Source organism: Anopheles aquasalis, chromosome 3 (assembly GCF_943734665.1).
Source record: "Anopheles aquasalis chromosome 3, idAnoAquaMG_Q_19, whole genome shotgun sequence".
NCBI lineage: Eukaryota > Metazoa > Arthropoda > Insecta > Diptera > Culicidae > Anopheles > Anopheles aquasalis.
Genome location: NC_064878.1, coordinates 18,526,596 through 18,549,095, shown reverse-complemented (window position 1 = coordinate 18,549,095; position 22,500 = coordinate 18,526,596). Strand labels below are relative to the sequence as shown.

The following is a 22,500-nucleotide window of genomic DNA, read 5'->3' as shown; positions in this document are numbered from 1 at the left end:
TGCCGGCATCGCCAAGGGCCTGGAAGTGTGGAGAATCGAGGTGAATAGGGAGCGGGGGAATCACGGATGAAACAGGTTCTTGGACACTCGTACTTGTGCTGTTTGTTGATGCGCATCCCCCTCCAGAACGCTGAGAAATAACGCCAAAAAACGGCGCAGAATTTCGGCAACCGAAGCGACCGTGACCGTGACCATGAAAACCGTGTACCGCGAATGATGGTTTTAATGATGGTGGTGGCTTGGCATCAGTTCGGGGAGCTCGTTGTGTGGCTCGATCTTCTTACCGGGTTTTTTTTTACGAAAAATCGATTTCTCCCCACCTACATGGTCATGGTTCGTCGACGATCCGACGCGACGACGTTGCTGGCTGGAGTGACGCCAACGGAAATGGTTTTCAGACGCACTGCGAGAGGTGAATGAGAGGAATTGTTGTTGTGGCGCCACTATTCGTCCCAACTATTGCGACATGGTGTGTCGGTGTGTCTGCTGGGAGCCGTTAATCGTGGTTCTAGTAGCTAAGACGTAGAACAGCTAGCCACACAGCTAGCCGACCAGGATGATTAGCGAGCACGCAGCTCCGGGCGATATCTATCACGAACTCGACCGTGACTCATGTAGTTGTGACACAATGTTATCTAGTGTAGATGTTGGCCTACTGATAATTAGTGTCCCATGTCGATTGTGGCGGGCACGATATGGGCATGGACCTCGCAAGATCCGGACTGCCATTAGTGGCATGCTGTGAACAGGCACTGTTTAACGCCTTGGACGTGGATCGATTTTTCCGCTTTTCGATATAAAAATAGACCCCCTCCGACAGTGAATGCCTCTCCAGAGAACAGGGCACCAGATGGTTTTTGTTTTCTACTTGCGAGAACTTATGAACTTCGGGCGGAACTCGGGGACCACTGTTTACACATGTTGGCATCGCTTCAGATCGTTTGTTGCAGTCTCAGCGTCTCTCTATAAATCAAATCAGTTGTCGCACCAATGGAATGCGCACCGCGGACCACTTGGAATATTTTATGCTGCCATTCTTGGAATGAATAATGATATTTCGACTTTTACTTCCTCAGCCAAAAGCGGCGAACATTTACAGTTGCAGCATGTCTAACGTCGAACGTCGAGTATTAACCGACCACGTAATACCGCGCGTTGATCAACATCACCGTTACGGAGCAGCGCCAGAGATAAGATAAGACGACCTCTATCGATTCCGAATTGCCCGCATTCGGGCATGGGTTGTAAATCCCCGAAAAAAAACCTTTCTTTTTCTTTTGTCAAACAAGCACGAATGTTTATGAAATCGAGTTGCGCTAATGTAAACTTTGACAAAGCGGTAGATAATGTGTTTGCCCAAAATCCACGCGATCACCACTAGGGCGGTCTTTGCCTGTTGGCTCCTGGCTTGCTAGCGTGCAAATTCTATTTTCATTAACTAGCCCCCAGGAAGATAGAACATTCGCCTGGGGTCATGCCAACGAAAAACGTTTTATTGCTTCTGACGGTGGATTTTTTCCGGGCCTGGTCGCAACCTCAAGGCCATATGGTGGGAGTAGCATGGTGGTGACCGACGGAGCGTAACCACAGCGAATACCCTGACTCATGGGAAATCCACAGCGCTGCTAGAGACTGCTGCCGTTAGAGACACTCTCATTATTAGGGGAATCGAATGACAAACTCATCAAACTACGCACGTCCGATATCACTGATGGCAAACTTATAATGTCTCCGCGTAGCGCATGATTCATTCGCGGTTTCGTTGTTATTCCCACAGAACTTTGAACCAGTTCCAATCCCGGCGAAGGAGCACGGCAAGTTCTACGTCGGTGACTCCTACATTGTGCTGAACGTAAGTGATTGGCAATTCATTATCGCACCGTAGATCATAACAAAACCATTCTCCAAATCACTTCCACGTATCTGTAGACGAAAGAATCGAAAAGCGGTATTCTGTCGTGGGATGTGCACTTCTGGCTTGGGTCGGAAACGTCGCAGGATGAGGCCGGTTCGGCCGCCATTCTTACCGTGCAGCTGGACGATCGCCACAACGGTGCTCCGGTGCAGCATCGTGAAGTTCAGGATCACGAAAGTTCCCTCTTCCTGAGCTACTTCTCCGGTGGTGTCCGGTATGCGGCCGGTGGCGTGAAGAGTGGTTTCAACGAGGTTGAAACGAATGCGATCGGTGAGCGGCGTATGTTCCAGGTGAAGGGTGCCAAGAATGTGCGCGTCCGCCAGGTACCGTTGTCGATCGGTTCGATGAACCGGGGCGATTGCTTCATCCTGGATGCCGGCTACGATATCTACGTGTACGTTGGGGCGTCCGCGAAGCGCATCGAGAAGATAAAGGCCATCAGTGCGGCGAATCAGATCCGCGATCAGGACCATTCCGGTCGTGCCAAGTTGCACATTTTGGGTAAGTCAGGGACTGATAATCGATTGGTCGATGTTACTGATTGGTGGGCCTTTGGTGTCATTTTAACAGATGAGTTCGCTAGCTCGTCGGAGCAGCAAGAGTTCTTCGATGTGCTCGGTGAAGGCTCACCTGATGAGGTTGCCGAAGAGACGATCGACGATGTGGAGTACGAACGGGCGGACTGCGGTGCCATCACACTCTACCACGTGTCCGATGCTAGCGGTTCACTGGAGATCAATTCGGTTGGCGAACGTCCACTGAAGCAATCCATGTTGGATTCGAACGTAAGATCATTTAGAACCAAGAGGACTTGAGCTGTTCCGGTGGCAGAAACATATTCTTAACCTTCTCCCCTGTCTATCTCCAGCAGGATTGCTACATACTGGACACCGGAGCCGGTAGTATTTACGTATGGATTGGCAAGGGTGCCACCGGACAGGAGCGCTCGCAGGCGATGGTAAAAGCGCAGGAGTTTATCAGCGTCAAGGGCTACCCGGTGCACACGGCCGTTCACCGTGTGGTCGAGAACGGTGAAACGACGGACTTTAAGCAGTTCTTCAGCAGCTGGCGCGATCAGGGCATTACGCATAGTCACCTGATCAAGGCGGCCCTTGGAAATGGCGATGAGTCGGACAGTGAGACGGAGTTCGATGCTGAGATACTGCACACGCTCAAGAAGAACGGTGGCCGTGCCCTTGGCTTTATGCCCGATAATGGTCAGGGAGCGGTGGAGGTGTGGCGTGTCCAGGACAACGATCTTGTCGCCGTCGAACCGTCAACGTACGGTATGTTCTACGCTGGCGATTCCTACATCGTACGCTACGAGTACAGCGTTAAGGGTGGTGGCCATGGGTACATCGTGTACTACTGGCAGGGTAAGACGTCTTCAATCAAGGAGAAGGGCGCATCCGCCATTCACGCCGTCCGCCTTGATGATGAGCTTGATGGCAAGGCCATTCTGGTACGCGCGGCGCAGGGCAGTGAGCCGCGACACTTTATGAAGCTGTTCAAGGGCAAGATGGTTACCTTCCTCGGTGATTATGATAAGGAGGAGAGGAATCATGCCAGCACCCGGTTGTTCCGTGTACGTGGCACCTGTGCCGATGATGTGCGTGCGGAGGAACTGGAACCAACGGCGTCTTCGCTGGCATCGGATGATGTGTTTATTGTGGTGTCGCGTGCCATGTCCTACGTATGGTATGGAGTAGGAGCGTCGGATCCGGAACGGGAAATGGCCGCAGATATGGTGCGAGAGTTGGCTCCGGGAACGCAAATAGTTCTCGTGCAGGAAGAATCGGAACCAGATGTGTTCTGGGAGGCGCTGGGTGGTTCTGCTGAATACGATCGTGAGCTTGATCCTCCGGGTGCACCGTTCCTGTCGCCGCGACTCTTCCACTGCCGCATTCTGTACAACAAAAAGCTGCGCGTCGAAGAGGTGCCTCACTTCGAGCAGGAGGTGCGTTGTTGTGTTGTTCACTAAAAGAAGTACCTCTGTCTGAACATCATGTTAACTCTCTCCTTTCATTCCCAAAATGCAGGATCTCAATGTGGACGATGTAATGGTGCTGGATGGTGGCGATGAGATCTACTGCTGGATCGGTAACGGTGCAACCGAGGAGGAACGCAGCAAATCGATTGACATGGCCCGTCAGTACATTCGTACCGATCCTTCCGAGCGATCGGAAGAGACGGTTCCAATCGTCACCCTGAAGCAGGGTGCGGAACCAAGAAGCTTCAAGCGTCTCTTCCCATCCTGGGATGATAACCTGTGGGAGGTTAGTCACTAGCGTTCCTAGCGTTCGGTTGTGTTGCCGTTTTGGTTTTTGGTGCGGTTGCCATACACTAACACTCGAGATGCAAAAATTCTTCGCTGTAGCGGCTCTGTGGCACTTGCTTGCTAACTAGCGGAACTTCTTCTTCTTCTTTCGGTTGGCGGATCTCGAAACGGGGGACACAAGAAAACTATAACAACCTAACCATGCCTATTCGCGTTTGGCCTATTGTGTACTGTACAACCGTGTTTTGTGTGGTTTTGAGTTGCTTGTTCACTAAAAATGTAACTGGGTTCGAGTAGAGTAGTAGTTAGTAGCCGTTGATGTGTGCCAAATACTAGTCCGAAGCACCTGTTTTCATTAAGCAATTTCTTCTTATTTCTCTTTCTCTTGCAGTCTCAAGAATCATACGAAGCGTACAGAGAGCAGATGTTGGCCCTGAACCAATAAGCTCCGCACACAACGCTTCGATCATCATTAAGTCACTAGCATTCATCCAACCATCACTAATGACGATCACGATCGTACGCACCATTTTCTTCGCAACGCACAACATTACATCCTTAATAAAGGACTATTTACTACATGGCGTAAATATATGAACCGTTGTTTGTTTGCTTGATCAATCCGAACGGGTTTAGATATTTTAAGATGTTTAATTTGAAAAACAAGAACAATAAGTCTGGTCCTTGAATGTTTCAAGCAGCGAAAACAATCGTTCTACCAAATTAATTGTCTCAAAATACTTTACTTTGGCGATCAGAATGTAAAATCACGAGTCCAGTAGATGATCTCAAAATTGATCAAAATTGATCAGCTCAAATATTCAGCTTCTACCTGCCTTGAAAAATTTAACACAAATTCAAGCAAACAAAGTAAAATATTAATTATTTGTGGATTATTTAATTGATCGAATAGAAGCTATGTTCCTCCAATAAAATTCAAGTCCTTTCGAACATCATCGAAAACATTGACGAATTTTTGGGAAACCTGTGTATAGAAAATTGTGAATGGTTTTTCTTAAAACATTTGGTATTTTATTTTGTTTTGTGACACATATTTTTAACATTTTTCCTGAATGCTGATCCTTTCAAGAACATTGTGTAAATTTTTTGGATCAATCGAAGCAAAACTGACAAAGATACAGATTTTTGAAAATCCGCGTTTCATACAAGGCTTCATGAAGCACGCTACTTTGAAGAGCGTTTCGCAATACCAACGATTTCAAAGTGGCCCATCGTACCGTAAGAACTACTAAGCCGATCGATTTGCAATTTTTGACACATAATCTGTATATTCTTTGCCAGGTAGTCCCGTCGAGATTTCATAAAAATTGTTGATACTTTTTTCTAAACAAATCTTTAAAAACGTGTTTTTAGGCAAAATGATAAAAAGCATAACTTTTTCAACTTAAAAAATCGAAAAATTGGAAATTCATCAAAACCTTAGCGGGGCTACCTGGATAAACTTATAATCTTTCAAACGAGTGTCGATTTATATTTTTCAGATAACCCAACACGCAGCTACAATGGGCACCGCAAAAAGTACCTTTTCCCAGACGCACCATCAGAAATTTGATGTCATGGATGAAGTTTTTATTAAATCATCCCCAAAAGAGAACCTAATACTTATCAAAAGATGCAGTTTAATATAACATACACTTAAAAGAATAAAGTTGAATGGTTACGTCACAAATAATCGTAAAAAATGATTCTTGTTTTGTTAAAAAATTACCGAAGCCCCCCTTAATACAGTTCAAATTAAATTAAACATTATTAGTGTGCAAGTGACAAAATAAATTGATTTGGATTTTTTTTTATCGAATCTTCCATATCGAAATCTTAAAGCCCTAACAAATAGTTTCTTTCACATATATTCCGAGATGTAATTATTTTATGTATTCAAATTCGAAAGAAAACCTCCGGAGAAGAGAAATATCATTCGGCTATGGAAATTATGTTTGTGAATTACTAATTTTAGCGTTACTTTATCCATTAGCAGGAAATTTCTACAAAATCAAACATCCCATTTGGGTAAGGAGCGTTTTATTCATATGAACTGTTGCATTTACTAGTTACGGTTAGATTTCATTAGCATTGGTCAGTTGCCGTAGCGAAAACGTCCCACGAACCGAAATGATGCAGTTTTCTTTGATCAATCCGTGGTCTTACTCGCCCGGGACGCGGCATCTGTTGATATAGCTGTAGGCGAAGCACAAAGCCGCATTACGCCTCGTCAATATCGCTACGCCACGCGCTGATATTTTCGTTGTTCGTTAGCTTCTCGCGCAGCTCGGTACACCTTTCCGAGTCATCGCGGAACTCCTCCGGACAGGACAGCGTAAACTGGCGCCACAGACAGAAAACGAACTCGAAACCCTCCGGATTACACTTCGCTTCGTCGCTGGGCTGGAAGTCTTTGTGCGCTTCATCGACCATATCGAAGCACTGCTTCACAAACCCATCGACCAGCGGTACCTTCCACTCGATCGTACTCATGTGCTCCTGCACTACCTTGGCCAAATCGGTGTGTACCAGAGCGCCGTTATCGTCGGCAATGCTTTCCTTCTTCACGATGCACTCAGTGATGCAGTTCAGCTGCTCGCGGTTCTTATGAAGCTCCTCATCTGCGACGGGAGGAATGTGATCGTTGATCTCAGAACATGGCGATAGAGCTTCAAAAGGCTGCTACTTACGTGGGACTCCTTCCAAGCCAAGCTCCTGCAAACAACCCTGACGGATCTCCTCAAACTTGGCGTGAATCTCGGAGGATTCAAAGCCGTCGTTACAACAGCGCATGCTTGCATGGCGCCGCATACGGAAAGCGAGAGCAGATCGCTCAAACTGACCAGCAGCTACAGCAACCGTCACCAAACACAACAGAAACAACACTTTACCCATCTTTGCTACTAGCTACTAGCTTCTATACTGCAACACTGTAAGTCTGTTTGAACGCTATGCACTGAACAACTGCATTTTATACTCGCTACCGACTGCACCGTTGACTCACCGCAATCAAAAAGTTCATCAGCAACGATCTTACCGCGGTATCTTTTCGTAATTGTCCACCCAATGAATGTCATTTTGCTTGGTGCCTTTCCCCTTTTTCATTAATATTTCCCACGACTGCGGAGACCCGTAAGATCATCTTGAGAATATTATCATTTAACAACCGGAACATGGTACTCCCATCCCCCCTTCTTATGCATCATCTGATAACTTCCGGTGAATCGCGCAACCGTTCGTTCATTGCCGCATTCACTTCTATTGCTAGCGGCCAGTCTAGGCAAACAATTCGTCAGCAGCACGTCGATCTCGTCGATGTTCTATCAATATTGTGCTTAGTTGTTAACACCACCAGTTGTATTGAATATTGTTTAACTTTCTCCAACTCGCATTCACCACATCAAAACCAAACAGTCTGAACTATATGTTCCACACAGTCGCAAAACATGTGGCAAACAGTTACGTGCAGATAGATCATTGACCCGAAGAATTTTCTGGTGAAGCCGAAACGAGTGTTGGCGACCGTGATCCAGACTAGACCAAACCAGACAAGCTGGAAGAGTAAGTTCTGGAAATGCGAAGCAAATTGCGAATTAGAGATGGCTCAGGCGGGGCCGATGTTTGGAAGTTTCGCTTAAAGCCACTCGTTTAGTCTAGTGTGGCCGCTAAGACTCGCGAGGCTAAAATTCGAATGCGCCAGAGGATAAACAGAGGGTACATTCAAAGCCCGTGCCATGGTCTGAGATCCATCAATCATCTTTACGGATCCTATCATCAAAACGAAAATGTGGAGAGCGAGAGAAGCAACCATTTTGCTTGTTTATGAACATCATGCCAATGTTCTTGCTCAGTCTTCAAAAACAGAACTGTAAAATAATATGCGTAATGGTTTTTTTTTAAACAAGTTCGCACAAAACAATTCCTAGCTAATCACTTAACCGTTCTTTTTGTATTTATTTTCGTTTTTTGTTTTTTTTTAGAAAATTTGCAGTATTGGCTACTGCATTCATATTTAATTATGGTATTAATATTTTTAATTTTAATCATTTTTCGCATCGAATCTGTTTATGAAATTCTCCCCAACTAATTCTTGCATAATATTGTATTCATGACCATACTTAGAACAGATGTGCCCGAGCATAACCAGATTAGATCAATAATCCTCCTTCGATGAGCTGTCAGCAATCAATCAGTGCAAAAGCAGGTTCCCTACGAATTGCGTTGTCATCGTAGGGCATCGACGATCCAGCGGCACAAAAGAAAAGATCAAAACGCGCTGATGTCTGACAATGCGTTGTACATGCGAATAGAAGATGCAAATAAACAAAAATAAATCTCACGTCTCTTCATCCCATGTTCGCCAACGCAAATCGTATATAAAGCGATCAGCAATGGTCTCAATAATCACAACGGGGTCAGTTCTGATCCGGAAAGGAAGCATCCCTGCTCGATCGTACTCCCATCCAGCATAATGCTGAAGTTAGCGCTATTCGTTTGTTTCATCGGACTGGCGGTGTCCTACGACTTTCAGGACCCTTTCTACAGTAAGTGTTCTAGTGGTTCGATCGTAGCGTTTTACCATTGCGAAGATAGCATTTTACCATTGCGTTTGTATTTTTCGTTCTAGATGAGGTACTGCTGGAGGACATGCTCGGCGATTCGGAAGACGGTGTGATGCTGTCGCGTTTCCGTCGGTCAGCATCGGACTCGCTGGACGATAAGTGTAAGCGCCGCTACAAATGCTGTAACGATGTGAACACGGAGAATCTCGACAAGATCAAAGAGGTGAAGAAGCAATGCTTCACCGAGGTACGCAACAAGAACAAGGCTGATAAGAGTAAGTAGATGAGAAGAGCAAGTTTTCATCTTAAATTCTGATCGGCTGCTAATAAAATTGTTCACCTTCCGCCCAGCTTACGAACCAGTGGATATGTTCTCTTGCGAGCGACTGAACAACACGAAGATGGAAGTGATCTGTGCCATGGAGTGTACTGCCCGCAAGAAGGAGATACTGAATGAGGATGGCACCCTGATGGAGGACAAACTGTTAGAATTCTCCCGTACCAACTTTGCCGCTGACGAATGGCAACAGCCACTGTTGGCCGGCTTTATCGAGACGTGCCTGAAGGAGGCCAAGGAAAAGGTTGCCAAGAACCCTCGTCAACCTGGCCAGTGTAATGCGGAGACGTCCCACTTCGGGTACTGCATGTGGCGCCAGGTAGTCCTGGCGTGCCCGAAAGATAAGCAAGAATCCACTAAACGTTGCGAGCGAATGCGGGAGAAGCTGGCCAATAACGAACCAGTACACTACTACAAGGCTGAACTGGATGATGTGTAAGCATTGGCGCATTGGAACGATTGGAACGAGCCACGGAACGATTGCTCTCAAGGTACGACAAAAGAAATAAAGTGATTTTGAAATTCATGCACCCGTACAATGAGTTTATGTTTTACTTTATGATAACTTTGACTAGGTAATGTTAATTATACTGCTAATCCGAAAGAAGTCAAGGTACTCGCCATCAGTCATACAAAACAAAACAAAAAAACGCGAAACAAAAAATATTTTCACACGACTTTGAACGAATCACCTGACTCAGCGTTGCCTGGAGTGCACCAGACATACCACGTCATCAGACCAGACAAACGGTACCGCGAATCACATGCATTCATGTGCGATTAATTACCGAATGGAAGTGCGCCACACATGTTCTATATCGGGCTCGTGTAGCCAACCTCCAGACAGTGACAATGAGGAGGATTTAACATGAAATGGCGCTCCGATAAGACCTAGACGGGGGCAGGCTCTAGGTTCCTATGATTTTATCCCGTTAAGACTGGAATTGCAAATCGTTCCACCGAACTGATAACAATGCTGTATGATGTAGACTGATACCGCAAAAACTCGATGCGTAGTAGCTTCCGGATTCGATGTTTTTTATGTTTCCTTCACCGAAGACCATCTGGTGACGGTACTAACCCTGCTACTAACACTACTAGGCCACGCACATTAGAGTTTTCTTTTGGTGATGCGTTAGTTTTTGTACAGATAACGGACATGGGGCCACCACAGGCCACACCACAGGTGCCACTCGTGTGTGGCACCGCAAGTTTTTGTTTTAAAATAACGAAGCAGGCTCACGTCTCGCTTAGTCGGAATTTGACAACGGAACCAGCCGGAGATCGAAAGGTGAAGTGGGAACCGTCGCGACGAGTCGTCAACGAGTGAGCATAAGTGTGTTACCAAGTGTGCTGGAAGTAAAAAAAATACAAACATTTTCTGCAGAGTTAACTAAGTGAAAAATAACATAAATAGTGATTCGTTTGAAATCAGCGGAATACAGGTTAGGATGAAGTCAGCTGTTGATTTTATGATTATTCTAATGGCTTTATATAAGCATTCTTTTAGAGTATTTGAATATCTATTTGTAGATATTCTTTTCAGACACATTTCTGAAGCTTCTGAACATTTACTAAAAGTTCCAAGGCTTTTACTAGTGTGAAAATGTTGTGGTTCAAATTAAAATTTACTTACTATGGTTTCCATCTCGCATTATCTTTTGTCATCCAAATAGAACCAACGATGTTGAAACTATTGCGACTTGTTCCTATACAACGCACATCCTCTAGTGCCGTGGTGCGTATCACCCAGCAAGGACTATCCCACAAACACTGCTATTCCACCGAAACGCCACCTCCAATCGTGGAGTTACCCGGTCTGGGAAAACTAAAAGGCTCCTACACCAAAGGCGCCTGGACCGGTGTCCCGATACAGCAATACCTGAACGTTCGCTACGCCGAACCACCAATCGGCCGGAACCGTTTCAAGGCACCGATAGCAGTGCAACCGTGGGATGGAGTTCAGGATGTGTCACAACGTGGCCGACCAGCACCCAGTTACAACGAAATTAAGAAACTTCCAAAAGAACAACAGACGATCGAACTCGAAGATTGCATTAGTCTCTGCGTCTACACGAAAGACCCGACTGCCAAGCGCCCCGTTGCGGTGTACATTCATGGTGGAGGGTTCTACAGCGGAAGCGCAGCGCAACATCCACCGGAGTATCTGCTGGAGAAGGACATTGTACTCGTCGTACCACAGTACCGGCTGGGTGCTCTCGGTTTCCTCTCTACCATGACCGACAACATACCTGGAAATGCGGCCATTATGGATGTGCTGTTGGCATTCGAGTGGGTCCAAAAGTACATCTCAAACTTTGGTGGCGATCCCGAACAAGTGACGGCCGTGGGGCAATCGGCTGGTGCCGGCATTCTGTCTTCGTTGCTCTTCAGCCCAGCGCTCAAGGAGTCTTACTTCCAGCGAGTCATTCTGCAATCGAGTGCCGCTTTCGGTAGCTGGCAGTTCGATCATAATGGTGAGCGTAATGCTCGCGATATCGCTCGTCGTGCCGGTATCGATCCGAAGGCACCACTCGAGCAGATTGACCAGTTTTTGCAAGAACTCGATACCTACTCGCTGCTCAAAGCGTACATGCAACACTATGTAAGCACCTCGAGAAGCGCTACAGGCTGTATCAGTGATAAGCTACTAATCTCGGATATTATTTTGTCTCGGACGCACAGTGGCAGGGGTTGCCAAAAGGTATCAACAACACGGGAGGACGCATGACAATCGGCGGTCCCTCGAAGCTCTTTCCCGCGACACCGTATCAGGTGATGAAGGCCGGCGGTGGGCGGCAAAATATTCCGATGCTTACGGGCGTGGTGAAGGACGAGGGTACGTTCGCACTAGTCGATGTCTTCACTATTCTTACCGCGATGAAGCTACACGATAAGAAGGATTTCCTGCGCTTCGATGTGATTGAGGAAATCCAACGGATTCTCGGAACGGTGGAGGTTTCCTGTTCCGTCACACCGTTGGCCGTGAAAAGTATGCTCGATACGGAGGCGGCAGCGAATGGAGACATCGCGAAGATGATTCCTGGATTGATCGATGTAAGTGTGTACGCAAAGGGATACGGGAAGAGTCACGGTTTCAATAACAATCTTCCCCAATGGACAGCTGTGTGGAATGCATCTGATCAAGTCCAGCGTACTACGTTTGGCCCAGTACAACAGTAGACACACTCCAGAGGAAACATTTGTCTACTCGTTCGACTACCGTGGGGAGCATACCCGCTTTGGCTACGACCAGGACGTACGCCATGTTCCGTTTGATGGTGGAGTGCATCATACGAACGACCTGCTATACCTGTTCCCTTACCCACCGAATGCGGCCACGCTGAATGAACGGGACACGGTTATGGCGAAGCGTATGGTTGACCTTTGGACATCATTTATCATCGATGGTGTCCCCTCATCGCAAGATGTTCCCCATTGGCCGGCCTTTAATCGTAAGTTACAGAACACACCCTTGAATCATGCCTGGACATACATCTGACTCATCAATTTCAGAAATATTCGGTCCCTATCTGCACCTCAACGAAACGGTCACCGTTGGCAATAACTTCTTGGACGAGTTCACCGTCAATGCCGATGCCGCACGACAAAAGAGACAGCAACGCACCCAGGCATCGACAGTGCCCGGAAACGATAGCGATGCCTCAGCCCATCGGCACAGCTTAAGCCAAGAGAATCTTCCGCCACAGCAGCAGCAGCAGCAACAACAACAGGTCTAGTCCGATAGTTAATCCTTCTGCGTGCTAGCTTTAAGATAATAATAACCTTAACAAAAACAACCCAAAAGTAAGATAAAACTCGCCCGGTCTTGGGCGGATACCACCGATGGACGGACGCATGCAGGTGCATGTTTTGTATCGAACGGACAGTCGCCGTGTCGACGTCATATCTCTTCATAGGCTATAGGTGTTTGCGATAAACGCAAAGCAACAAAAAAACGTTGTATCGAAGATAATAAAGATTCTATGGGAGGAATGTTTACGATACTAAATACCGCTCGGTCTTTGGTGTTCCGGTGACTCGCTCTATGACAAAAATAACGTGTTTGTCGTCACCATGTCTAGACGATATCGATGACTGAATTTAATTTAAATCGGTATTTAGTTCTCTGTTATGACTCAGTGCGTATTGAAAGCAATAAACGATGGATCTGGGTGTAGACGTACTGATGAGATAAAACAATATTTCGTGAGTGTTTGCTGCTGATTCAAAATCGCTTATTTTAACAACATAATTCGTTGCCTAAATTTAGACTATAATTGTAAAAGGATATGGCCGCTACTAACCTGCCAATTCTCGCCCAAATGTTGCTTATCAGCGTCGAACATTGTCTAGCCAACCAAAGGTGCGTAACGCACGTGCTATCAGTAACGGATTTATCGATACGCACGCAGCCAACGGCAGAATTCAAACAAGGAATGCAGATATACTTTTACTAAGACCCCGCACTATACCAGGTTTCACTCGAGAGCCCGCCGTAACGAACTGGTTTGAAGTCCTAGTATCGAGTTGTGCACAACCGGCACCCTTTGGTGTAGAATCATCCTCTTGTTTCGATAAGAGTCAGATTTATCGATCTACCATATACCGCCACTGACACTGACCACGCCGAATTGTTGCGAATTTGCGACTTCTTATCACGATCCACTGGCTTAGTGTTTTATGCAGTTCCAGATTTTGGCACACTCCTCACCAAGATATATATCCCCACGGGGTAGCAAAGGCGGCAAATTCGTGGTCAGTTCCAAAATGGCTTTCATCAGCAGAACACTTCTGTTGCCTGGACGAAAGTGGCCATCGTTTGGCCACCGGTTCACCGTCCGTGTCTTTTCGTCTAACCGTCGCCAGTATTCGTCAGTGGGTTCGGAGATGGATCCGCCATCAGAAAATCCCCTGGTCGAGCTACCAGGTTTGGGAAAGTTACGTGGTTCAACAACTCGTGGTGCGTGGACCGGTGTCGGAATCTATCAGTTTTTGAACGTTCGCTACGCCGAACCAGCGACCGGTGTGCGCCGTTTTAAGCCTCCCGTTCCGGCGGCACCGTGGGATGGTGTATTGGACGTTTCAAAGCCCAAACTTGGCGCTCCAGTGTACAAGCGCATGAAGGAGCAAACTGAGGAGCAGCGAGCGGAAAACCTCGAGGATTGCATCAATCTCAGCGTCTACACAAAGGATCTGAACGGTCGGAAACCGGTCATCGTGTACGTGCATGGTGGTGGATTCTACGATGGTGCCATCTCGCACTATCCACCGAACTACATTATGGAGAAGGACGTGGTCCTCGTGGTGCCCCAGTATCGTCTCGGTGCGCTCGGTTTTCTCTGCTCGAATACGAAGGAAATTCCGGGCAATGCGGCCATTATGGATATTGTGCTAGCTTTCGAGTGGGTCCAGAAGTACATTTCCCACTTTGGTGGTGATCCGACGCAAGTAACGGCGATGGCACAATCCTCCGGAGCGGCCATGTTGTCAAGCATTACCTACAGTCCGCTGATTGATTCTGAGCGGCTGTTCGGGAAGTGTATTCTACAATCAGGCAACTGCCATGCCTCGTGGGTTTGGGATCGTACACCGGAACACAATTGCCGTGATATAGCCGGGTTCGCAGGATTCGATCGAAAGGCCCCACTGGCGGACATCGAACGGTTCCTTATGGAACTAGACATTTTCAACCTGATGAAAGCGTTCACCCAGCATTACGTAAGCCAGATAAGTTATCGGGTTAACGAATCATTACGTTAACACTTTCTTTTTCTTCTTTTGTTCCTGCCGCTACTGATAAAGCGCCTTCGAACACCGAACGGAACGGATACGATCGGTGGTGCCCGCATGGTGTTCAACGATCCAAATGGGCTCTTCCCGGAGATTCCGTATCGGATTATGCGGAAAGGTGGTGGTCGTAAGAATATGCCCCTGCTGACCGGTGTTACGCGCCACGATGGGACGTTCGCGTTCCTGGAGGTTTTTAATATTCTGTTGTTCAAGAAGCTGGTTGGTGGTCCTCCTATTCCCATCCATCAATTGTTAGACGAGATATACAAGATACTCGGAGTTGACGATCCAACCTGTACGGTCCGTACGCTGTCCATGGCAAAGTTGTTTACCCAGGAGCAGCTCACATCCGGTGATTTGCGGCAGCTGTTGCCCGGATTATGTGATGTAAGACTGATGACTGGGGGTTTTCTGGCATCACGATAAAATGGATCCTTTTCCTTTTTCTATCCTTCCAACAGTTCACTGCGGACGTATTGTTAAAAGGGCCCGTGTTAAAGATGGCACAAAATAATGCCACGTATCTACCGGAGCAGACGTATCTGTATAGTTTCGATTATGCCGGAGAACATACGCGCTTCGGGTACGGTGGAGACACCTCGGCCATACCGTTCGATGGCGGTGTGCACCACTCAAACGATTTGATGTACCTTTTCCCTTACCCACCGACGGCGGCCAATTTCAATGAGCAAGACACGATCGTTGCCAAGCGTATGGTGGACCTGTGGACATCGTTTGCCATCAATGGAAAACCGGAGGCAGAAGGTGTACCGACGTGGCCAGCGTTTAACAGTAGGTTACACTAACTAGTACTCGGTGATCCGTAGATTGACCTTCTCTTCTATGTCTCTTGCAGATGTTCTTGGACCGTACCTTAAGATCGATAAGCAGTTTACGGTAGGAAAGGATTTCCGGGATGAATTCACCGCGGCCATCCAGAATCCTTCTGAGGTGCAAAAGAAGCCATCCAAACGATAGGCCTAACCTAAGGGCCAAGGCTTCGACTTACAATTCCTGGAGGGTTTTGAATTCATCATTGATATACATTTATTTGGTAAACTAAAAATGGTACCCATAAAGTGTCCATACTGACTCGTCTCTCAATTGCATATACAGTGAAAGAAACACCCTCCTTTTTAACAGTAATCCCCTCCCTACACTGGTTTCGTATTTTCCGTGCTCTGGCTTTTGGTATTTGGACATTTAGTAAACGTCTTCGCAACATTCCACACACAGCCGTACATAAAGCTCAATTACAGCTCAAGCAAATTTACAACATTTTTAGCGCCTTCGAAGGACAGGATTTGGATTATCCTCCACCACTACCGTCTTCGTCATCACGTCATAGATGGAGCGATTGTGCCGGAAGCAGAGCAGCAGTAGACACATCGGGAAGAAGAACGCTATCACCACGTTCTTCACAACTGCCCGGGCGAACGCACGGCCAAAGCTGGGCGGTGTCGCTGGGTATAGTAGCGCTCTTAGCGGGATTTGATTGTTTAGCAGTCCCGGTAGGGGCTGTGGTTCGAGCACGACCACCGATTCGGCGTGCACGATTCGCAATCCCATCAGCATCTTCCCCGGAGTCGCGCTGCCCGGAATGACCTGTACGTGAGCCGTCCAGGCCGCTTCATAGATACAGACCGCGATCTTTATGACAATTTCCAGGAATATTAACTCGGACGTAAACGATAGCAGCTCCGTGTAGTCCTCTTCGAATGAGTTTCTGATGGCATCTAGGTCCATATAGAATCTGTATAAAACAAAAATAGGGAGAAAGAATAGGACATTATAAAGGATCTTAAATAATAGTTAAAAAGACAGGCTACTCACAGATCGATATCGAAAGCATCAATAAACGCCAGTGTGGTCATTATCTTCAGTAGAAAAATGATTGCAATATCGATCGCTTCGGCCGCAAATCGCTTCCACAGAGGAGCGATCACGTACTCAAATCCACCGTGGCGGTTGATTGCTAAAATAGAGAATAAGAGAATCCAGTGAAGACATTCCCCCGTACATCGGCATCCTGGCCTCCCTCGTTACCTGCATCGGGACGTGCTGGATCGAGAAGATCCGTTCGGCCGGTACGATTATTCGCTCCGGCGGTCTGCCCTGCTGCCGATGCATTATTGGCAGCGGCCACGGCCGCCGCAGCAGCCACTGCAGCATTAATCCGGGCCGTAGCACTAGCCGTGGGGTTCATGCTGGTATGAAGGGCCGGCAGTGCGGGCGGATCTCCTGCTCCGGAACCGGCATTCAGTTGAAACAGCTGCGGATAGTTGCTCATGAGGTAGTGCGGGAAGTAAGCCTGCATGTGATTCTGCATCTCGGCATGATAGACCCACGTCCTCAGCAGCTCGAAGTAGATTTCCTTCGGAGTTTTCGAAAGATCCAGCGCTGGGACCGCATCGTCCGGTCCATCCTTTCCCCCTTTCTTCTCCTCACTCTCTCCCATGCTAATGGGGGGGCTTTGGACGATGGAAAATCACGGAAAAACCAACCACGAAACGGAAAACTGCCGAGATTTGTTGTTTTTTTGCGAAATCACAACAATGATGACGTATCAAACGTCAACAGCCCAGATAGCCACGCCTCATGCAATCGTAACGCCTTCACAAATGTTGGTTGCGTAACGGAGCGTTCCGTGCGGTATTCCGGACACATGAGATTCTTTATTGAAACAGACAAGTTAACAGGGAACAGGCTCGAATGGATGTTCTGTTTCAATATCTCTTAGGAATGTCATAATTTTAAGCATTAAATGCTTGTGTGCTTCTTGCGGTGAGGCGATAATGATCGCCTCGAGGGGAATGTATACAAGGCGCTTATTTAGATATTATTCGCTGTAAAATGTGATCTGAATAAGGGCTCATTCTGCCAGAAAACGCCACAATCTGTCCATTTTCACAGATCAGAAAAATAACGCCAACGATATATTTTAACGAAACCCCGACACCTTTCAACGAATAGCGGCAAATTCTATGTGTAAACACTTGCACACACTTCGATGTGATACAAACGCGTTTTGGTAGATCTGCACGTCGCTTTGAAAACCCTCATCTTTTAAAGACCCCCGGCTGACATCAGCGATGATTTGACAGATTTGTTGGCGATTCCACCACCACCCTGCTCGACCACCCTCCACGACAGATTTTATTGATCCACCCAAAAAACGGGACGTGCCGTGTGTGTCTGCCGTGGTAATCCTTTTTTCGGTGTTTCGGATACACCAACGCCCGTGTCCACGTCGCCGTCGTCGCCGTTTGCCGTGAGTTTGCGTCGTGGTGCACCTTTCCCGCATCTTGAACGCCCTTCCCGACCCCAGGCGGGTGGACAACGTAGCGTTTTCCGTCGGTGTTGCATCGGCAAACGCCTTCCGCCGTGTGTGCGTGTGCCTTCCGTCGGTGCGTGTGTGTTTGTGTGTCTGTAAGTGCGCTGGTCTTCGGGTGGCTCCGACTCAGCGGCCGCAAAACGGTAAAACATTCCAATTTCTAATTTCGCCAGAACCTCCGGCCTCTCCGGCGGCTTCCGGGGCGGTCACGGCCACGCCACGCATCCAGCTTCACACGCACACGACCGCGGCGGACGCTGGTGGCCAGGTCCTCGTCTTCTCGTGTTTTGCGTCGTGTCAGCTGAAAATCGGAGGCCCTCCCCGAGTTGGGGTGCATCGAGTGCAAAGACCGAAAGATTAGCCAGATCCAAGCAGCCGACGACGGTAGAGAGTGGGAAAAAAAGACAAGACGCCCGGAGGAGGCTCAGCTGCGATCGAGACGCGCACCACAAACCAACAGCAAAAGCAACAGCGACACGGGTTGTGCCACGGTGTGCAGTTTCGGGGTGTACATACCACCCACCACCCACTTCTTCTGTTTCCATTTCTCCGTCCGCCACCCCTTCCCTCTCTCACGCAACTCGGCCGTTTGTGTTCCAGTTTCGTGTTCAGCGACGCCGGACGGGTGAAAGGAGTGAAACCGACCGCCCGAGTTGGCTGGCTGGCTGGCTGCTGCAGCCGCGATCCGATTCCGAATCGATCGTCCCGGATTGCCGGAGAGGAGCGGCGACCGTGTGTCACGACGTGACCATTTCTTCTTTTATCTTTTTTTCACAGCCGTGCTAAAGTGAGTGTCCAGTGTCCCCGTGATTCTGTGTGCTGCGTGTTTGTGTATGTGCGTGCGTACGTGCGTGCATCGTGCGTGTGCGAATAGTGTTCCAATCGGTGAAAGAGAGAAAGAGAAAGAAAGTGCACAGCAGTAGCAGCAGCGGCAGCAACAGTAGAGAACCGCACCTCAGCCTCACGCACGATGTCGTCATCCGGTGATTTTGGAAATCCGCTACGGAAGTTTAAGCTCGTTTTCCTCGGTGAACAAAGCGGTAAATATCCTCCAAAGGCGACGACGACTCCTTCGATCGGATGAGACACGGTTGAATCATGGCTTGCTTATCGGTGAAACCCCTCGGTGTGCTCGGATGATTTGTCATTTTCGGAAGATCGTAACCACCACAGCAACCTTTGTTTCCGTAGGAGACCTTCCTACCGGATGTAGAACACTGCGAATGGACGCCACGGACACACCTTGTGGCCACCATCGACGGATATTCATGTGTGGAAAATCTGGCCCGAACGATGATGCGAAACGGCCCCGCCGGGTGGGCCAAAATCAGCTAATGAATAATTAGAGCAGCAGCAACAACAACACCACCAAGCATCTCCATTTCCCCGCGTGTGAATGGCTTTCCCAACGAAACGGGACGCCGGAATGAGGGTGAAATTTCCTCCCCACCACCAGCAACACCGCCGTGCGTGGGAAAAAACAAAAGAAAATCGAAGACGCTCTCCGGCGCTGGTGGTTTAGGTCCGACCGGAATGATGGGACTTTGGGGCGTTTGGCACAAACACAGCAACCCATGACGTGCCACCGTGAGGGGTCACGTTCACGCAGCGGAAAATCCGTCGTGAGAATTAGATTCATTATTCATCATTGTGTCCGTTTTCTGTGCCCGGCGACGACGTCGAGAAGAATGCCAGCCACCCCACCCACCCACCCACCCGGTGGAATGCCTTTTCTTTTTCCTTTCTTTTCACGGGATGATCTCTGGAAAGCTGGCTGGCTGGCTCGAGGTGCGTGTGGCTCATCGCGAGCACAAAGCACGAACCGAACTGTTCGCAAGAATTCTAATTCACTTAACAACCCTCCCCGGACGGACTGGTGTCTCGCGGGTGTACCGGTGGTGATCTCCTTGGCCTGTTCTTGTACCGACACCCGGTGGCCATTTTCGTGCCCACAGGCACCCCATTTGTTGGCTTATCTGTTTCTTTCTTTTGATCACTTTTGATGTTGTTCTCGTTTCATTTCGATCGCCGAATGACTCTCGCGTTGGCCAATTCCAGCCATGGGTGGAGAATGTACGAATCAAACCTAAAAAGCCGGTCCTCCGAATCTGAAACTCACGATTACTTCTTTCGAAGGAAAAAGACAAGATCCCAATGCTCCCGACGACGAGAGATTGTCGCAGAAGAAAAGTTGATGATAAGAAAAGGTGACCGCTGTCCCCCCGGCGGCCGATTTGGCAGCTAAAGGGGTCCGAAGGTCCACGATGCATAACCAAATTATGTGATACATCATCCCGAGCCAGCTCGGGTTCGCTGCCCGTTCCATCGTGTCCCTGATGATTCCCGGACACAAGAGCAAGAGACAGAGATTCATGTTCAACCGGACCGTCTCATCCACCTCAGTCTTACCCCGTGTGCTGTTTATCATTTTTACTAACCCCTTTTTTTTTGCTCTCTTTTTCATGGATTTTGCTTTATGCGAACGACGAACGAATGAACGAACGAACGACCGACACGATCGTGATGCTGCCCTATGCTGATGATGCTGATGATGGGGTCCCATTCATGGTCTGCTGCACGCTCTCCTCGCGGTCTGCTGGGTTGTGTCCTATCGCCCACTTCAACCGTTCATCCAATGGCCACACAACCAAACAACCCCACCACACACAGTGGGCAAAACATCGCTAATCACCAGGTTTATGTACGACAGCTTCGACAACACATACCAGGTAAGTCGCAGACCGTGGCGAAGGGGGGAAGAACATACCAAAGGGATAATAGAATTATGTCTGGATCTCGGGCTGCCCTTTTTCTCCCTTCGCTGGCCGATGCCGGCGGTGGGTTTGATTGAAGAGGTCATGTTGTGGATGCTTCGCTTCACCTCTTTTTTCTCTCTCAATGGAGCCTCGAAGGGGGGATACCCTTCGCTCGGTCGGTGTCGCATCTGGTTAACGCCCTCGTTCCAAGCCACCCCCAGGCAGCTGTCATGTTTCGTTCCATCATTGTTACTCCAGATTTTCGGAGGTTTTTCGATCAAATCATGATGGGGTCGGTCGGGCGGGTGAGCATCACGAAGGTTTGGGGGTTACTGGTGGCAGAATGGCGCGCATATTGTTCGTTGTTTTGCATTGATTTTCCTTCACCCCGAGGGGTGACGACCTATAGCGCGTGACAGATGTCAATTTTACATTTTTTTTAACGCTGGACAAGTTGTAATACAGTCACTCACTCGGTGGGTACTACATTTTATTGTCGTGAGCAGATTCAATAGGTTTACTGACTTCTTTTGTTAACATGTGTCCACTTTGGACACGCGAAAAAGTTACTTCTTGTTCTGTTATTGGCATTTATCACTAACGTATTCTTCTCATCTTTCAGTGTATTAAATACTTATTAAGTTAAGTTAGGTCCAGTTACTTTCTCATTCTGTTAGAGACAAGTACGTGATACGTGAAGGCCACGTACACCCAAAAAACCCGCACCCACACACGCTTACCTTTGCAGACCGCAAATTTTATGTGACGTAAACCGGTCTCGGGCATATGGTGCTGTCACGAGCGGATGACGCTACGCAAAGCCACCCCGGAGCTGGTAGTTCGAGTTGATGAATCAGCAACACCGAGGTATGACCTCATTCGTTACCGTGGCGCCGCAGGTGGGCGTCACAATACCGGGTGTGTAAAATGCGAGCATTCTTCCATATTTCTTCTGGAAGAAATTTGAACTCAGCTCCAGAAGCTTCCGAAACACAAACGGCACAACAAGACAGATAGACAAATTGATTTGCTCAGCAAGATCCTCCATCGAAGGGAGGAACCCGGGCGTCTCCATTCATTCATCCGTAATAAGATATCCATCAAAACCGAGGCATGGCTGGTTGTGAGTGAACGAGATACCAGGCTCCGGTTCCTCCGTAATCAATAAGGGGATTGCATCGTAAAATCGGATTTATAAAACATTTATCACTTACCATTGTGACCTCGATGTGTCACCATCGTCGTCATAACTTTGGCTCCACATCTATGCCTCTCTCTCTCTAGGGTGGTGGCCACTGTTCATATGGAGGCGACCGTTGATACTGCTGATGCTGATCCTGACACAACAAGAAGCCAACGTTTCGGTATCGATTTGGGAAGGAAAATTGGGAAGATCGTATTGTGTTACTGAGAGCAGAAGGACACAGCACATGATCGTACTGTTACCACGGACGAAATATCGATTACATCTGGAGCTAGAGGAGCCCCACTCCGGCGAACTGTCCGCACTACACCGAGTCCCCAA

At 48.1% G+C, this 22,500-nt stretch overlaps 5 protein-coding genes across 12 annotated transcripts in view; 3 read left to right on the top strand and 2 right to left on the bottom strand.

Annotated features, from left to right (window-relative positions):
- The window catches only part of LOC126579164 (gelsolin-like), a 5,089-nt gene extending 298 nt beyond the window's left edge, over positions 1-4,791 (top strand). The window contains exons 1-7 of one of the 2 annotated variants that reach the window (XM_050242508.1): positions 1-40; positions 1,778-1,852; positions 1,930-2,416; positions 2,486-2,700; positions 2,784-3,872; positions 3,955-4,191; positions 4,585-4,791. The exon at positions 1-40 is cut by the window's left edge and continues 298 nt beyond it. In XM_050242508.1, coding sequence (XP_050098465.1) covers positions 1-40; positions 1,778-1,852; positions 1,930-2,416; positions 2,486-2,700; positions 2,784-3,872; positions 3,955-4,191; positions 4,585-4,638 — 2,197 coding nt within the window. In that variant the 3' untranslated portion in view covers positions 4,639-4,791. The remainder of the gene's footprint in view (positions 41-1,777; positions 1,853-1,929; positions 2,417-2,485; positions 2,701-2,783; positions 3,873-3,954; positions 4,192-4,584) is intronic. The other variant, XM_050242509.1, reaches the window with a different exon arrangement.
- A 1,422-nt stretch (positions 4,792-6,213) lies between these two features.
- LOC126575231 (uncharacterized) lies at positions 6,214-7,120 on the bottom strand. Its single transcript, XM_050235818.1, has 2 exons — positions 6,884-7,120; positions 6,214-6,814 (listed from the first exon to the last, which is right to left on the bottom strand). The coding sequence occupies exons 1-2, from the start codon at positions 7,086-7,088 to the stop codon at positions 6,414-6,416; spliced, it is 606 nt and encodes a 201-aa protein (XP_050091775.1). The 5' UTR covers positions 7,089-7,120; the 3' UTR covers positions 6,214-6,413.
- A 1,468-nt stretch (positions 7,121-8,588) lies between these two features.
- Positions 8,589-15,863, top strand: LOC126574061 (uncharacterized). Its single transcript, XM_050233998.1, has 11 exons — positions 8,589-8,737; positions 8,821-9,030; positions 9,107-9,527; positions 10,824-11,697; positions 11,778-12,149; positions 12,217-12,547; positions 12,609-12,826; positions 13,962-14,813; positions 14,898-15,272; positions 15,347-15,677; positions 15,742-15,863. Exons 1-11 carry the CDS (start codon positions 8,665-8,667, stop codon positions 15,861-15,863), a joined length of 4,179 nt encoding a protein of 1,392 aa, XP_050089955.1. The 5' UTR covers positions 8,589-8,664.
- Positions 15,864-15,903: 40 nt separating this feature from the next.
- On the bottom strand, positions 15,904-17,427 carry LOC126579299 (protein FAM8A1). Its single transcript, XM_050242741.1, has 3 exons — positions 16,932-17,427; positions 16,719-16,860; positions 15,904-16,638 (listed from the first exon to the last, which is right to left on the bottom strand). The coding sequence occupies exons 1-3, from the start codon at positions 17,341-17,343 to the stop codon at positions 16,167-16,169; spliced, it is 1,026 nt and encodes a 341-aa protein (XP_050098698.1). The 5' UTR covers positions 17,344-17,427; the 3' UTR covers positions 15,904-16,166.
- Positions 17,428-18,018: 591 nt separating this feature from the next.
- Positions 18,019-22,500, top strand: part of LOC126579300 (ras-related protein Rab6) — a 24,175-nt gene continuing 19,693 nt past the window's right edge. For 2 of the 7 annotated variants that reach the window (XM_050242742.1, XM_050242748.1), the window contains exons 1-3: positions 18,019-18,362; positions 18,997-19,259; positions 20,890-20,948. In XM_050242742.1, the coding sequence (XP_050098699.1) occupies positions 19,190-19,259; positions 20,890-20,948 (129 nt within the window). In that variant the 5' untranslated portion in view covers positions 18,019-18,362; positions 18,997-19,189. Of the gene's footprint in view, positions 18,363-18,503; positions 18,711-18,996; positions 19,260-20,889; positions 20,949-22,500 lie in introns of those variants that run through there. The other 5 variants (XM_050242743.1, XM_050242744.1, XM_050242747.1 and 2 more) reach the window with 5 other exon arrangements.

Bases quoted from the DNA above. Each gene is read 5' to 3' on its own strand.
- LOC126574061 (XM_050233998.1), top strand. From the start codon at position 8,665: ATGCTGAAGTTAGCGCTATTCGTTTGTTTCATCGGACTGGCGGTGTCC. The intron at 9,031-9,106 runs GTAAGTAGATGA...CCTTCCGCCCAG, and splicing joins CAAGAACAAGGCTGATAAGA to CTTACGAACCAGTGGATATG. The intron at 9,528-10,823 runs GTAAGCATTGGC...CACATCCTCTAG, and splicing joins AAGGCTGAACTGGATGATGT to TGCCGTGGTGCGTATCACCC.
- LOC126579299 (XM_050242741.1), bottom strand. From the start codon at position 17,343: ATGGGAGAGAGTGAGGAGAAGAAAGGGGGAAAGGATGGACCGGACGAT. The intron at 16,861-16,931 runs GTAACGAGGGAG...TCTCTATTTTAG, and splicing joins TCCAGCACGTCCCGATGCAG to CAATCAACCGCCACGGTGGA. The intron at 16,639-16,718 runs GTGAGTAGCCTG...TGTTTTATACAG, and splicing joins GATGCTTTCGATATCGATCT to ATTCTATATGGACCTAGATG.
- LOC126575231 (XM_050235818.1), bottom strand. From the start codon at position 7,088: ATGGGTAAAGTGTTGTTTCTGTTGTGTTTGGTGACGGTTGCTGTAGCT. The intron at 6,815-6,883 runs GTAAGTAGCAGC...CTCCCGTCGCAG, and splicing joins TGGCTTGGAAGGAGTCCCAC to ATGAGGAGCTTCATAAGAAC.